Genomic DNA, 15,390 nt, shown 5'->3' on the forward strand with positions numbered 1-15,390 from the left:
AACAACATGATTGAATAAGACACACACATTTGTTTGTCATCTGACTACACTGAGGCAGAACAGTTCTCCCTGCACTCTGAACTAAGTGTAAAGTTCTACGCATATGCAGCTTTTCCCACACAGAGCAGTCTCCTCAATATTGTATTTTTGTCAGCTTTGCTGATCAGAAATGGAAACAAAGCTCTTCTGTCTTCAAAGAAGATGTATGTATTGTTTTTGATCAAACTTTGTATTATGTTAAAAAAAAGTAGTAATTATTCTATCTACAGCCTCAATGTGAAGAAAGGTCTGAAACTTGAATACCCATTCAAAATAATAGATTTGTATGGACTCGTAACATAATCAGGCTGACTACAAACATTGGCAGGATGTTTTCTCAAAAAGACTACCTGCAGTGCCTTCACAATCGCTATGAGGCAGAAAAGAAACTTCTGCTCATCCAGGAAGAGGAAAGGAGAATATTTTCTGCATAGAGATTAGTTGACTATGCGCTCTATCAGATCCTCTTTGGCTATTGCCTCTATTTCCTTATTTGATGACTTTGAGAGTGTAATCATATAGGAGCAGCATTGGAGATCCTCCAAGATAGTGCAGACCTTCTCTGAGGCTACCAGGCCTACAGCAGAATCATCTTCACACCCAGAACTGATATCAAGGCAACTGGAAGGTTCCATTCAAAAGTACCAGAGAGACAAAAGCATCTCAACACATATGTCAAGGTGCTGCTCCCAGATGCAGACCTGTCAGGCTCTGGTCTGACAGTAATGCTGACCTTCGTCTTGCTTCAGTAGCATAAATTATCAGCACCTCATTGTAGACAGAACAGCACTACACACCAGCACAGATCTTGGAAAACTGCTGCTCCAATGGAAGAGTCGCTGAACACAGACAACACAACAGCAGCACATATGTTATGTACTCTGATTGTGGCACAAAGATCTCCTGTGAAAGGCTCAGTAGTTCGGTCTACACTGGCAGCATTCACTCCAGTCCTTGCCACAATAGCCAGTGAGCTTTCTCCATCTGTTTTGCTGTTTCTGCGAGAGTACCCACACTTCTTTCTTTAGAAAATGCTTTGCAAATTTACATAGTAACATAGTAAATGACAGCAGATAAAGACCTGAACGGTCCATCCAGTCTGCCCAACATGGTATGTGATACTTTATATGTATACCCGAGTTTGATTTGTCCTTGCCATTCTCAGGGCACAGATCGTAGAAGTCTGCCCAGTACTGTTCTTGTACTAAAAGTTCTGAAGCTAACGTTGAAGCACCTTAAAATGTACACTCCAGCCCATCCCTATCTATTCAGTTACGATCAGGGCATAGACCGTAGAAGTCTGCCCAGCACTGTTTTTGCTTCCCAATTATCAGTGTTGCCACCCAATCTCCGCTAAGATTCCGTAGATCCATTCCTTCTGAACAGGATTAATTTGTGTTTGTCCCACACATGTTTGAATTCCATTACCGTTTTCATCTCCACCACCTCCCGCAGGAGGGCATTCCACGTATCTACCACCCTTTCCATGAAAAAATACTTGCTGACATTACTCCTCAGTCTGCCCCCCCTTCAATCTCAATTCATGTCCTTTAGTTCTACCACCTTCCCTTCTCCGGAAAAGGTTTGTTTGTGGATTAATACCTTTCAAATATATTAACATCTGTATCATGTCACCCCTGTTTCGCCTTTCCTCCAAGGTATACATGTTCAGGTCAGCAAATCCCATACCATTTTTGTAGCTTTTCTTTGCACCGCTTCCATCTTTTTATATCTTTACCAAGATACGGCCTCCAAAACTGAACACAGTACTCCAAGTGGGGCCTTGTGTTCAGTTTTGCCATCCATATCTTGTTTTGTATATCAGTTTTGGAGGCCATATCAATTTTTCAAGGGTTACTGTGAAAGTGTATCATCTATTCAGTATGAACAGCCAAGCATACCGCCATCTTAATCTACATGTATTACTCCTACACAGAGAGGCACATGTTCATCTCATGATATAATAGTTTCTCTGCTTTCTGTCTCAGAATATGAACTACAATGAAAGTATTTTCTACATCCTCCTTCACCCCCTTAAGAGCTCTATCAAAATGACCCATAGGAATACTCTACAGGAATCTCCTCTGGTCTATTTCCTACTTTTCAAAATTAATTTATAAATGAAGATATTTCTTATCTGAGGTTTGTTTGGTTCATTTCTAGAGAGGTTCCCTTCCCATTGCCACAGGAGTCAAGACCTTTTTGGCCTCTTTAAGTTCGTAGAGATGCCAAGGCCAAAATGGCCATTCCATTCCATTTCATGGCCTTTTGCAGTAACAACTGCTTCGTGTGTGACAGTGTCCACTGATAATTCAGCCTGTATGCAAAAAGGTGGAATTGAAGTTGAACCACTACCTAGTTTCAATAAAGCTGAAGTTCGCATTCATCAGTATTAAAGTTGGCAATGAGAAAGGTGAGAAAATGTAGGGCTTTTTTCCTAAAACAGCACCTGAACTGTTCAGGCGAGAATATATTATAGGGCTGCCTTCCAAAAGACATCTTCCAATTTCTCTCAGCCAATCTTTAGAGTCACAGTTTGGACTGGCAGCAATCCAAGCCGAGGCAGATGAGTACGGAATTAATTTTATATGCTCAGCATATGACACATTTGATGCATCTTCCAGAATCTCACTTCAGCCATTGCTACCAGACATCATGTGAGGATGTTCATATGAGTTTAGCAGAAGCTCCATCTACTGGAAAATCTTTGGCAACAGCATTAAGGAGGCTGCAGATACTACCAAAGACCACTGATTTACCCTACAGAAATGTCTCAGCAGTACTCCCGCCGTCAACATTATCCTTTGGATCAATAGTCTTCATTAACTTTTAAACTGGGGCCACTTTGAATCCTAATAAGCTGAAAGAAAGCTGCCAGATATCTTCCTAGGCGGGGCCATGACAGAGCTGACCATTGTGTTCCAATGATATCCATCCACACCAGCCCACCTTCAGACATTATTGTGGGGTATCCTCAAGGCATTTCCAAACGCATTCCATTTTGTCTATGAGAAATGCTGTGTCCTTCAATTATGCGGCTCTTCCCCTTCCCCCTCCCATATCCCTTTCTGTCCTGAGTCTGTGTACAGAGGCAGAATAGCAGAGGAAAAAACATAAAGACAGTGGGAGCTGCCCTAGAGGTCTGTAGTGGCTGCTATTAGCCCTTGGGCCTTGCTTTTTAGAGCACTGCTCTAGATGAATGAGCACTACCCTTTTATTGAAAAAGTTTACACTATTGAAATTTTGTTCCTTTTGCCACAATGGCATAACCTTGAGAGGGCCTTGGTCACCTGGGTCCCCTCCAAAATTGTGGCACCAGTTAAATGACTGGCTGAAGTGTCAGCATAGGCAGTTGAAGCACACCACTGAGTTCCTTGCTGCTTCAGGCAACAAGGGCGGATTCATACAGTAGACCTGTTTAACTGGCAAGACTTGGGCATCCCTGCCAGCAAAGGTAAGATTTTTAATGTGGTTTGTGGGGGGGGTGGGGGGGGGAGAGAAGAGCTGAGAAGAAATGTGTGCCCCCCTCTAAAATGGACTTCTGGCTATGCCCCTGCTTTGCCAGGCAACTACAGCAGGCCCATCATCAACTTCTAAAGCTTGCCACTGAGAAGGGGACAAAGTAAGTAAGGCCTACTTGCACAACCACAGCAGCCTTCTACGTTTTGACTGTCATCTTCTAGAATGCATATCAATCCCTACCAGTAGGGGTTGAGTACCTTACTTTTGTCTGTTGTACAAAGAAATCGCATCCAATTCCTGGGTTCTCAACCTTCCTTTTGCCAATCTGAAAATGAGAAGGCCACACATGAGTTGATGCACCTAATCTCTCTCTACTAACAGTTGGCCATCAGCTTAACTTAAGGCCATAATAGTCTGAATTCAACCTGACCAAAGGTCTCTGTTTTACAACAATGGAAAATTTCTCAGTCCTCACAACAGTTGCTTCCAAAATCAATTGGAGAGTCCTCTTAGGTACTTAACTTACTCACAGGGAACCTGGTTTCAATCCAAATGTCTGCTCCATACAACTGTTCCAAGCAATGATTCTTTCCCTTGAGTGTTCGTTGTCTTCAGGATTACTCAATTTTAATTTATGGACAATCAAGTTGTCATGTTCTGTGTCAACAAACAAGAAAGTAACATGAACTTGGGATTTAGTGATTTCCAGTCACACAAAAATTCAGGCCACTTGCATCCCAGGTAATCAGAAACAGATAGCTGACAGGCTCAGCAGAGCTCTTCAACCCTATAAGTGATTGCTGGACCATCTTACATTGCAGGACATTTTTATGAGCCTATGGAATTCCTCAAATAAACCTTTTAATAGTAGAGAAAATGTAAAACACTCGCTTTTGTTTAGTACACCCATTTTGAGATCAGCTGGTAAAGGATGCATTGGCCAAAAATTGGCCTGGGCCACTTCACTACATTTATCCTCATCCCTCTCATAGCAAGATTTCTACACATTTCAAAAAATGTACAGCATAATGATTCTCGTGGCACTGTACTGGCCTAGTCAGAACTTATTACCCCTTCTTGAATGCGTCACAGGTTTTCCTTTGTGCAGGCTTATCATATTTCCCTCGTTCATAAAACAGAGCAAGGATTGCATTCTATATTTAGATTACTAGCCCTGACAGCATGGAATTTGAGCAGCCTTTAGTTTCTATCTTGGGTCCACCAACACATAATTCAAAATGTCTTGGTTGCAGCAAGAAAACATTCTACTATGCACAGCTATGTCTGTCAGTGGAAGGCATTATTTTCGTGGTGCTTCACAAAAGTTAGCAATGCCATTCAGTGCTCTCTAAACATATTTGTCTTTTGTGTGTGTATCTCAGTAAACCCACCTTTTATCATGGCCTCATGGCAGATTTCCAACTTCTCAGTTTTATGAAAGGGCTGGGTCATGTCAAGCCATCAATTCAGAAGCTACCTGTGACTTGGGACCTCAGTGTCATCCTTAAATCTCTCAAGAACCCACCTTTTGAGCCAATGGAATCTGCTTCACTAAAGCATTCCATCCAGAAAGCATATTTTCTAGAAGCCGTGCTTCAGCAGAAGAATGACTAAACTTCACCAATGAACTGTATATTCAGTTTCATCACGTCCTAAGTTCTTACTGAAGATGGTCAATGAAGAAATAGTACTTCCTATTTTTTTTGTCTTAAACCATGTAAGAATCTTTGTAAGAAGTCCCTTCATTCGATGGACTGTAAAGGGGCTCTTGCTTACTATCTTAAAATTACTGAACCAATCAGAAAATCTATGCAGCTGTTTGTCTCCCTTGACCCCACCAGAATTAGTATTCCAGTAGCCAAATGAATTTCAGTAAATTGGCTAGCATCTAGCCATTGCAGATATTTTGATTTTCTTGATATCTGCTTCACTGAATAGCATATGGAGAGCAGATACATGGTCCTTGCTACGTACCTTCAAGTCACACTACTGCTTGGACTAGTCCACTGTCAGACACAGTGCATTTTGTCAAACTTGTCTTTGTAACATCAGCAACTCTTGAAACTTTGTCTGTGATCAGGCCATTTCTAAACAAAGGAAAAATTATAGATAAACTGTGCAACTCTGAACTCGGAGTAACTCCCTTATAGACCCCCTTTATAAGAGCTCATGCCTGCTATCAACAGAAAAAGCATAGCTTCTTACATATCTACAGAGAACACCTCTGTTAATTTATCAGGCACACAATCCTCCTACTTCTGCAAGAGTTGCATTCATTCTTGAGTTATGGAACTGTTGTGCTGAGAAAACCACTGCATGTAGCAAAGCCCACACATGCTTAAACTGTACACTTCTTTCTGAGCTTTGGGAGAACTCTTATTCCCAGTGCCATAAGATGACTTAACCCAACTTTGTAAGCCTCATCAATCTTGTTGTCTATGGAAAACATCCATTACAGGTCAAAGACAATGTTTTTTTTTTTTTTTTGCAGTATTTTCCATAAAGCTATCATATCTTTTCATAAAATGTGTATAAATTTGACTGCTTGTTTTTTTTAATCTTGTCCTCAGATGCTGTTTTTCATCATTTAGTATAGAATGTAGGAACCCGATGTATTTAAGTAATGCTTGTATAGGGTTGCTGGTCATGGCTTCTATGAGCCATGCTGAGGTCTTAGATAATGGGGTGATTATGCAGTGAGAGCAGTTTAACTGATGTAATATGCATGTCAGCTGAGTAGCAATATAAATGAGGTATCTTAATTGGTGACTATTAACTAAACTGGTTCTGGGTAGTACTGCTGCTTTGAATCTATTTGTGCGTTATCATTATCTTGGCAACAGTGTGTGGGATCTGTTCTCTTTTGAAAGGTTTGTGTGTGTGTGGTGTAGAGGCTGAGTACAATGTGTATACTACTCTGAGCAATATAACTATCCGTTGATTTTGTTGTCTCTCATAACATTATAGCAATACCAGTTCACAGACAGTGAAACAGATGTGGAGGTAATTTAATGCTTGGATAGCAAAACAGTGCAGTATTGGTTTTACTGCACCTCACCTCAACCTGATTGTGTTCATCCATGTTATCTTGTGTTTGCTTATCACTGTTTTACTCATTTCATTAAGTATATGTCCTCTGGGGTTTGATATATTTTTTGATTTTTGAACAGTGATTTCAAGCATGATTTTGACCAAAAGCAGCTCTACTTTCATTTCCCAGACACGTCTGCATAGTGCTGGTTTTAATTTAGAGCCACTGGATTTAAAACAGGTGGTTTGACACAAATTGCTCTGTAAAGAAGAAGTTGAGTAGCATTCTGCATTTGTTAAAAGCTGCTCTTGGACAAGTGTATATCTGTTCAGCCACTATCATTCCAAGCTTTCTGCTTATGCTGTGGTTCTTGTGGACCATGTTAAATTGTTATTGCTCAGCTGTTTGTTTTTTAAGCCATCAAAGTTTTTCACGTCATCTAAAAAAAATACAATCCCAAATGCATTAAAGTAGGAATCTATTTCACTGATCTATACAGCATACTCTACACTTTCAATGTAAAAGAACAATGGTAGTAATATTCAAAAAGTACGTAAAAATAAGGCAGAGGGATGTACTTTCAAAGCACTTAGACTTCACAAAGTTCTATAGTAACCAGTGGAACTTTGGAAGTCTAAGCACTTTGAAAATAAGCCCCAAAGTGTCTTTATGCATATGTTTTCATATTTCTTGCCTCAGTGCAGTCCCTTTTGTCGCAGTAATAGCCATGAGTCATTTAGAATGAAATGTCCAACAGGTTTGCACGGCAGGATGGTGGGTTTTCCTGTATTCCCCTCTCTCCCTGAGCCCTGCCCTGCCATGCTCCTCTGTCCCCTGCCCCCTCAATTCATCCCTATCCAGCAATTCCCCTCTCTCCCTGAGCCCTGCCCTGCCATGCTCCTCTGTCCCCTGCCCCCTCCATTCATTCCTATCCAGCAATCCCCCTCTCTCCCTGAGCCCTGCCATCCATGTCCAGGTCCTCTCTCCCTTGCCCTTCCGCTCCCATGTTCAACTGCCTGCCCGCCCTGGGGCCCTCTTCTCCCCCCCCCCCAACCAACAAACATCCTTTTTCTTTTAAATTTACCCGCCTCCATCGCCGACTCGCTGGAATCTGACTGGACAGCCCAGCAGGCATCGTCACTGAAAGCGCTCCTCCCCTCCCAAGTGCACCCGACGTCTCTAGCAGAATGGAGAAGCTTCCTGATTCGTTCATTCTCAGAGTGCCACCCTCGAGGGCAGGACACTGAGAATGAACGAATCAGGAAGCTTCTCCATTCTGCTAGAGACGTCGGGTGCACTTGGGAGGGGAGGAGCGCTTTCAGCGACGATGCCTGCTGGGCTGTCCAGTGTCCAGTCAGATTCCAGCGAGTCGGCGACGGAGGCGGGTAAATTTAAAAGAAAAAGGATCCTTGTTGGTTGGGGGGGAGAAGAGGGCGCCAGGGCGGGCAGAATAGCGTGTCATCGGATCGCCGCCGGCCCTGGGAAGAGGCTGACTGAGGCGCCGCGCGGGGCCCTATGCGGCCGCCTCGGCCTAAGACCGGCCCTGGCAAGGGGCGTTACTCCATTTACTTTGTGGTGCCAAAGAAAGAAGGTTCTGCTCGGCCTATTCTCGACCTCAAGGGAGTCAGTCGGGCCTTGAAAGTTCGGCACTTCCGGATGGAGACTCTCCGCTCCGTAATAGCTGCGGTGAAAGGAGAATTCCTGGCATCCTTGGACATCAAGGAAGCTTACTTACACATTCCCATCTGGCCTCCTCATCAGCGCTTCCTGTGCTTCGCAGTCCTGGGCCGACACTTCCAGTTCAGAGCCCTCCCTTTCGGGTTGGCTACGGCTCCGCGGACCTTCTCCAAAGTGATGGTGGTCATTGCGGCTTACCTCCGCAAGGAAGGAGTACAAGTCCATCCCTATCTGGACGACTGGTTGATCCGAGCCCCCTCTTATGCAGAGTGTGGGAAGGCTACGGACAGGGTGATCGCTCTTCTGAGCTCCCTGGGATGGGTCATCAACTGGGAGAAAAGCCATCTGCGCCCGACTCAGTCCTTGGAGTACTTGGGAGTTCGATTCGACACCCTAGTGGGCAGAGTGTTCCTGCCGGACAACCGGAGCGGCAAGCTTCGGGCCCAGGTGGACCAGTTCCTAACAGCCTCCACTCTTCGAGCTTGGGACTATGTGCAGCTCTTGGGCTCCATGACGGCCATGATGGAAGTAGTGCCCTGGGCCAGGGCCCATATGAGACCCCTACAGCACTCCCTGCTGCGGCGGTGGACTCCAGTATCTGAAGATTATGCTGTACGCCTTCCCTTGGATCCAACAGTGCGCAAGGCACTGGGTTGGTGGCTGATGCCAGACAAGCTGTCCGCAGGAATGCCTCTCACGACCCCGGAGTGGGTGGTCGTCACAACGGACGCCTGCTTGATGGGCTGGGGAGCCCACTGCCTGGGAAGGACAGCTCAGAGGCTCTGGTCGCCTGCAGAGGCGAAGCGGTCTATCAACCTCCTGGAACTCCGAGCCATTCGACTGGCACTTCTGGAGTTTCTCCCGGTCCTGGTGCTGAGGCCAGTGCGGGTCCTGTCGGACAATACCACGGCAGTGGCATATGTCAATCGCCAGGAAGGTACCAGGAGCGCCCCTCTAGCCAAGGAGGCCATGAAGCTATGCCTGTGGGTGGAAGCGAACCTGGAACAGCTGTCGGCGGCCCACATTGCGGGAGTCATGAATGTCAAGACGGACTTTCTCAGTCGCCATACTTTGGATCCCGGAGAGTGGCAGCTCTCGGCTCAGGCGTTCTTGGACATCACGAGGCGCTGGGGCCAGCCGAGCCTGGATCTGATGGCGTCCTCGGCCAAGTGCCGCGGTTCTTCAACAGAGGAAGGGACCCTCGATCTCTTGGAGTCGATGCTTCTCTACGTGTTCCCGCCCTGGCCCATGTTGGGCAGAGTGCTAGGCCGGGTGGCAAAGCATCCGGGCCGGGTGATCCTAGTAGGTCCGGATTGGCCCAGACGTCTCTGGTATGCGGACTTAATCAGGCTCTCAGTGGACGGCCCTCTGAGGCTGCCAGTGGAGCGGGGCCTCTTGCATCGGTCCCGTGGTGATGGAAGATCCCTCCCCCTTTGGTCTTACAGCCTGGCTCTTGAGCGGAAGCAGCTGAGGAAGAAGAGCTTCTCAGACAAGGTTATCGCCACTATGCTGGGAGCGAGGAAGCGCTCTACTTCTACTGCTTATGCCAGGATTTGGCGTACCTTTGCATCGTGGTGCAAGGCAGGTGCTCTATCGCCCTCCACTGCTCCGATATCTTCAGTGTTGGCGTTCCTCCAAGAAGGTCTGGAGAAAGGCCTGTCACTCAGTTCGCTGAAAGTCCAGGTGGCGGCTCTGGCTTGCTTCAGGAGCCGTCTGAAGGGTGCTTCCCTGGCGTCACAGCCGGATGTGGTGCGCTTTCTCAAAGGAGTTAATCACCTGCTCCCTCCTCTGCACTTGATAGTGCCTACTTGGAACCTCAATCTGGTGCTACAGGCCTTGCAGAAACCGCCCTTTGAGCCCTTGTCGAGGGCATCGCTGAAGGACCTGACGTTGAAAGCGGTCTGTTTGGTAGCCATCACTTCAGCCAGGAGAGTTTCTGAGATCCAGGCACTCTCGTGCCGAGAGCCATTCCTGCGGTTCACTGAGGCAGGAGTATCGATTTGTCCAGTGCCTTCCTTTCTGCCTAAGATTGTTTCTCGCTTCCATGTGAGTCAGCAGCTCTGTCTACTCTCCTTTCGTAGGGAGGACTACCCAAAGGAGTACCCTGCTCTCAAATATCTGGATGTGAGACGAGTCATCATCAGATACTTGGAAGTGACCAATGACTTCCGGAAGTCGGATCACTTGTTCGTGCTGTTCGCAGGCCCTCGTAAGGGTCTGCAGGCATCTAAACCTACTGTGGCACGTTGGGTCAAGGAGACAATTACAGCAGCTTATGTGGTTGCAGGGAAGCCTCCGCCTATTCAGCTGAAGGCGCACTCTACTAGAGCACAGGCAGCATCGATGGCAGAGTCCAGATCCGTCTCCTTGGAAGAGATTTGTAGAGCGGCAACTTGGGCGTCGGTTCATACCTTCTCACGACATTACCGCCTGGATGTGGCTGCTCGGGCCGAGGCCCAGTTTGGAGCTTTAGTGTTGCGTTCAGGGATTTCTATGTCCCGCCCTGGGTGAGTACTGCTTCAGTATATCCCACCAGTCTATGGATTGATCTGCTTGATGAAATGGAAGGTAAAATTATGTATCATACCTGATAATTTTCTTTCCATTAATCATAGCAGATCAATCCATAGCCCCGCCCGGACATCTGTATTGTTTTTTGTTCTGGTTATATTTCAGGTTCCAGTTTACTCTTCAGTTCCTGTTCAGGTAGACTTCGGGTTCAAGTTCTTCCAACTGGATTTTCCTTGAGTTGAGACGATTTTGTGTTACAGTGAGCTGCTGCATTCCTCTCCCCCTGTTTCGGCGGTGGCTGGATTGATAACTAAATTATGCCGGCGCTTCCTCCCGCTTCGTGCGGCAGTAGGGTAGCTTTGTATCCCTCCAGCTTCGGCGGTGTTGGGGTAAGCCAGCTCCTCCCGCGGTTGCGGAAGCAGGATAAGCCAGATCCCCCCGCATCGGCGGGTGTGGTGTCCCTCCCCCGCTTCGCGGGGATGAGCTGGACGGATTCCCCTCCCTCGCTTCGGCGGTAGTGAGCTAGGCAGAGTGTCCCTTTGTGGGTGTAATTCTCTAAGTGCTGAGTCCTGCGGATGGAGCTTTGATATCAACATACTGAGGAGTTTCCGGCAGCACATGACCACATATAGGGAGGCAAAAGATTGCTCTCTATCTCCACCTGCTGGTAGATGGACACAACCCACCAGTCTATGGATTGATCTGCTATGATTAATGGAAAGAAAATTATCAGGTATGATACATAATTTTACCCTTGTCAGGTAAAATTTAATGCTAAAAAATGCAGGATCATGCATTTGGGCTGCAAAAACCCAAGGAGGTGATACAGGTACCTCTATGCACAAAAGGAGAGTATTACTTGGGGGTAATTATATTTAGTGATCTTAAGGTGGCGGTAGAAAAAAGTGATGGAAAAAGCCAGAATGACACATGGGTAGAGAAATAGCAATCAGGAAAAAGATAATAGTAAGCCTCTGGTGAGACTTCATTTAGAGTACTGGGTGCAATTCTGGAGACTGTAACTTCAAAAGGCTGTAAACTGGAGTTGGTCCAGAGGGTGGCTATGAAAATGGTAAGTGGACTTTGTCATAAAGCGTGTGGGGACAAACTTAAATATCTGTGTTTATACTTTGGAAGAAAAGTCGGAGAAGGGAAATAAAATAGAGACGTTTAAATGTCTCCGTGGCATAAATGCATAGGAGGCAAGCCTCTTACAGTTAAAATGATGCTCTGAAACAAGGGGGCATAGGATGAAGGTGAAAAGTCTGAGCCTGGTGTACAGAGTTTGTTTTGCTTTGATTGTTCTCTAGATTGTTTGCCTGTCCTCTTTCCTATATTTAATGGTGTTACTTATATGATTTATGTTTTTAGTTTTATATACATCGCTTTGATCCTACTGTATGGGAACTGGTAGTATATCAAGTTTTTAATAAACATGGAAAGGGTAGTAGATGCATGAAATGGCTTCACAGTAGGGGGGGTGGAGATGTGAAGGCTGAAACTGAATTCAAGAAAGCATGGGACAAGCATAGAGGATCTTTATAGGAAAGGAAGGTTATTAGAGGTTGTATCTGGTTGGATAGGCAGACTAGATAGGCTGTATGGTCTTTACCTGCCATCATTTTCTGTGTGTATATATGTATATATATATATATATATATATATATATATATATATATATATATCCCACTTTAATGCATTTGTATTGTATTTTTTACACAGCAGCATTTGAAAAATGTATGTATAAGGATGTGAAGACTGTGTATGTGTATAATGTAAAAACACTTTTTCATTAACCCTTTAGTGTCCAATGTTCCCGTAATAAGCCATATGGGAACATTAGACACTAAAGGGTTAATTGTTTTTTTAATCTCCCATTGTTTATATCAGCATTAATTATTAGATGCATTTTGTAAGTGAATATGTATGCCACACAAAGTTTTGTTGGTATGTATGCATGGGTATTATCTACCATCAAGGATATACATATTACCCCCCCCCCCCCCCCCCACACACACACACACACACAAATTTGCATATGTATGTCTATAGATATATATACATGGGTGGATGTGCCTCAGGGCCTCCCCCCACACCACACACTTCAGGCTCAGGCCCCCTCCAAAATTGTGGCAGCTGGTGGGGATGCTCAAGCCCTGCCAGCCAAAGATTCACCACCCAAGCCGCTGCCCCCATGCTGTCTGAGCAGCTGCAAGTCAGCGGAGTGTTCAGCTGCCAATGCTGGAGCTTCTGCGCATGCTCCATTAATGCACTGAACTGAGCATGCGTTGAAGTGCTGGCGGAGGCTGGAGCACCCTGCTGGCTTTCTTGCTGCTCAGGTAGCACAAGTGGGGTCTCTGGTAGAGAATCTCTTTGGGGGGCAGGGGGAGGAAGAGATCTGAGAAGAAATGCTTGGCCTCCCCCCCCCCCCCCCTTCCAGTCCACCCCACCCCCACAAATAATGTTCCGGTTATGTCAGTGGTATACATATATGTCCTTTACAGTGGATAATGTCTGTTTCTCTTTTGAGCACCTAAATTAAACATTTGTGTATTTATTTTAGTTTTCAAAATTAAAGGCCTGTTTGTTTCCCAGGGTTTTTTTGAAGATGAAGATGGGAAGGAATATATTTATAAGGAACCTAAACTCACACCTCTTTCAGAGATCTCCCAAAGACTGCTTAAACTCTACTCAGACAAATTTGGTTCAGAAAATGTTAAAATGATCCAGGATTCAGGCAAGGTATGGACACACATGAATAGCTTCTACCTCTATCAACTGCAAAGATAATTGTATCAGTTTAAAGAAGGGGTATATTCTATAATGGTTTTCTACCCAGTCTTCAGGGTCCACCTGGTGAGTTGGGTTTTCAGGATATCCACAGTGAATATGCATGAAGACTTGCATAACAAGAAGGCAGTGCATGCAAATCTCTCTCATTAATATTCATTGTGGATATTCTAGAAACCCAACTGGCCAGATAGTCTCTGATGACTGGGTTGAAAACCACTGGTCTTTAACTTTTAGTAATATCACAGACAGAAATGCCACTGTTTTCTAGATAAGGGGTCCTCAGCCTAATCCAGTAGTGTGCTGGAGCTGGCTCACACCGACTCGCAAGAGCTGGTTGTTAAGTTTTTTAACATTGTGCGAGCTGGTTGTTAAAATCAGGTAGGGCTTCCACCCGCTCCCTGTTTGCCTCTACTTCCCCGAGCCACAGGGTCCTGGTACATACCTGAAGCCACCCTGGTGGTCTAGTGGATTCTTCGGGGCAGAAAGGTCCCCAGTCTTTCCTGCCCACTGCTGGCGCTGACCTTGCTTTATAAAAATGGCTTCTGAGACTTTCAGCGGTAGCCTCGCAAAACTTCCTCTGAAGTCTTGCGAGGCTGCCGTTGTAAGTCTCGGCAGCTATTTTCAAGAAGATACGGGTGCGTCGAGCAAGAGTGTCAGCCCCAGCAGCGGGCAAGAAGCACTAGGGATCTTTCCTGCCCCGAAGAATCCACTAGTAGACCACCAGGGTGGCTTCAGGTATGTGCCGAGAGGGCACCCTGCAGCTCAGGGGACCGGGGGAGTGGGGAGGAGGTCTGGAATAGGTAGGTACCACAGAGATTGAAGACTTGTTTAATTTGTTACTATAAATTCCACATTTTTCATATTGTAGTTGAACTTTACCTTGTGTTGGGTCTCTGACCTCAGGAACCAGAAGCCCTGTTTAATGAGGCAGGCATGTTTCCTTCTATAAAGTTGTTATGGTGCATCTTTACAACCATCGACATTGTTTACTAGTGATTTGTTCTAAGGACATTTGCATAAGATTTTCCCACTTCAAAATAAATAGGGTGATTTTTTTTTTCTGTGTTACCTCCTCAAGAATATTTTGCAAATTTCAAAGGTGGGGTAGGGTCGTGGGGAGGATACTGTATATTAAAAATTTTAAAAACAACAAAAAAACAAGCTAATCTGTACCCTTCTTCCTGTGCAGCCGGATCCCTATGCACTCGAGCTGTTGCATCCACTTTGTCTTTCTTTATTGTTGAATTTTTATTTAATCTCACTTATATTTTCAAACATGCCAGCTGGAGCATACAGATGTACGCAGAGGATGTATAATAATGGAATAACATTTCATAGATAGAGTAGTAATTTGTTATAAATCGTAATCAGTGTGTCATTTCGAGGGGCTGATTATAGGGACACCCTAACGTGTTATATTCGTGCAGAGATTTTTTTCTCCTGGTAAAGGACCACTAAAACAGGCATTATGTTATGAGAATCAGGTGATCAACATTCAGAGTTTCTATCTGTCAATTTATTTACTGGTTTATGGCATTTTATCCCACATTAAACATGAATTAGCGTGGAACCTGGGAGCATTTAAAATCTTTTTTTTTTCCTGTGTCTACAAAAAGAAAAAAACATGGCATGTGGGAACTTGCTCCTTTTGCTTTTGTGGAAAGCAGTGGTATATTATAAAAATGCACTTGTCTTTTTTTTTTTCTTTTTCTTTTTTTTTTTTTTTTTTTTTTATTATTACTATATCACAGAGAAGGTATTGATTAATGAGGGAAGGGTTTCCTTCATGCAGAACTGTCCAGTCAGTCTAAATGTGCCAACATTGTCCAGTTCAGCACACTATTGGCAACCAAGTTCATACAAATTATGTTCAGTGG

General features: G+C 44.9%; 1 protein-coding gene across 1 annotated transcript in view; it reads left to right on the forward strand.

The window, feature by feature from the left end:
• The window catches only part of DOCK9 (dedicator of cytokinesis 9), a 719,745-nt gene that overhangs the window by 659,177 nt on the left and 45,178 nt on the right, over window positions 1-15,390 (forward strand). The window contains 1 exon segment of the mRNA XM_030201354.1: window positions 13,316-13,462. Coding sequence (XP_030057214.1) covers window positions 13,316-13,462 — 147 coding nt within the window.

The sequence above is a fragment of the Microcaecilia unicolor genome, chromosome 4 (genome assembly GCF_901765095.1).
Source record: "Microcaecilia unicolor chromosome 4, aMicUni1.1, whole genome shotgun sequence".
Classification (NCBI taxonomy): Eukaryota; Metazoa; Chordata; class Amphibia; order Gymnophiona; family Siphonopidae; genus Microcaecilia; species Microcaecilia unicolor.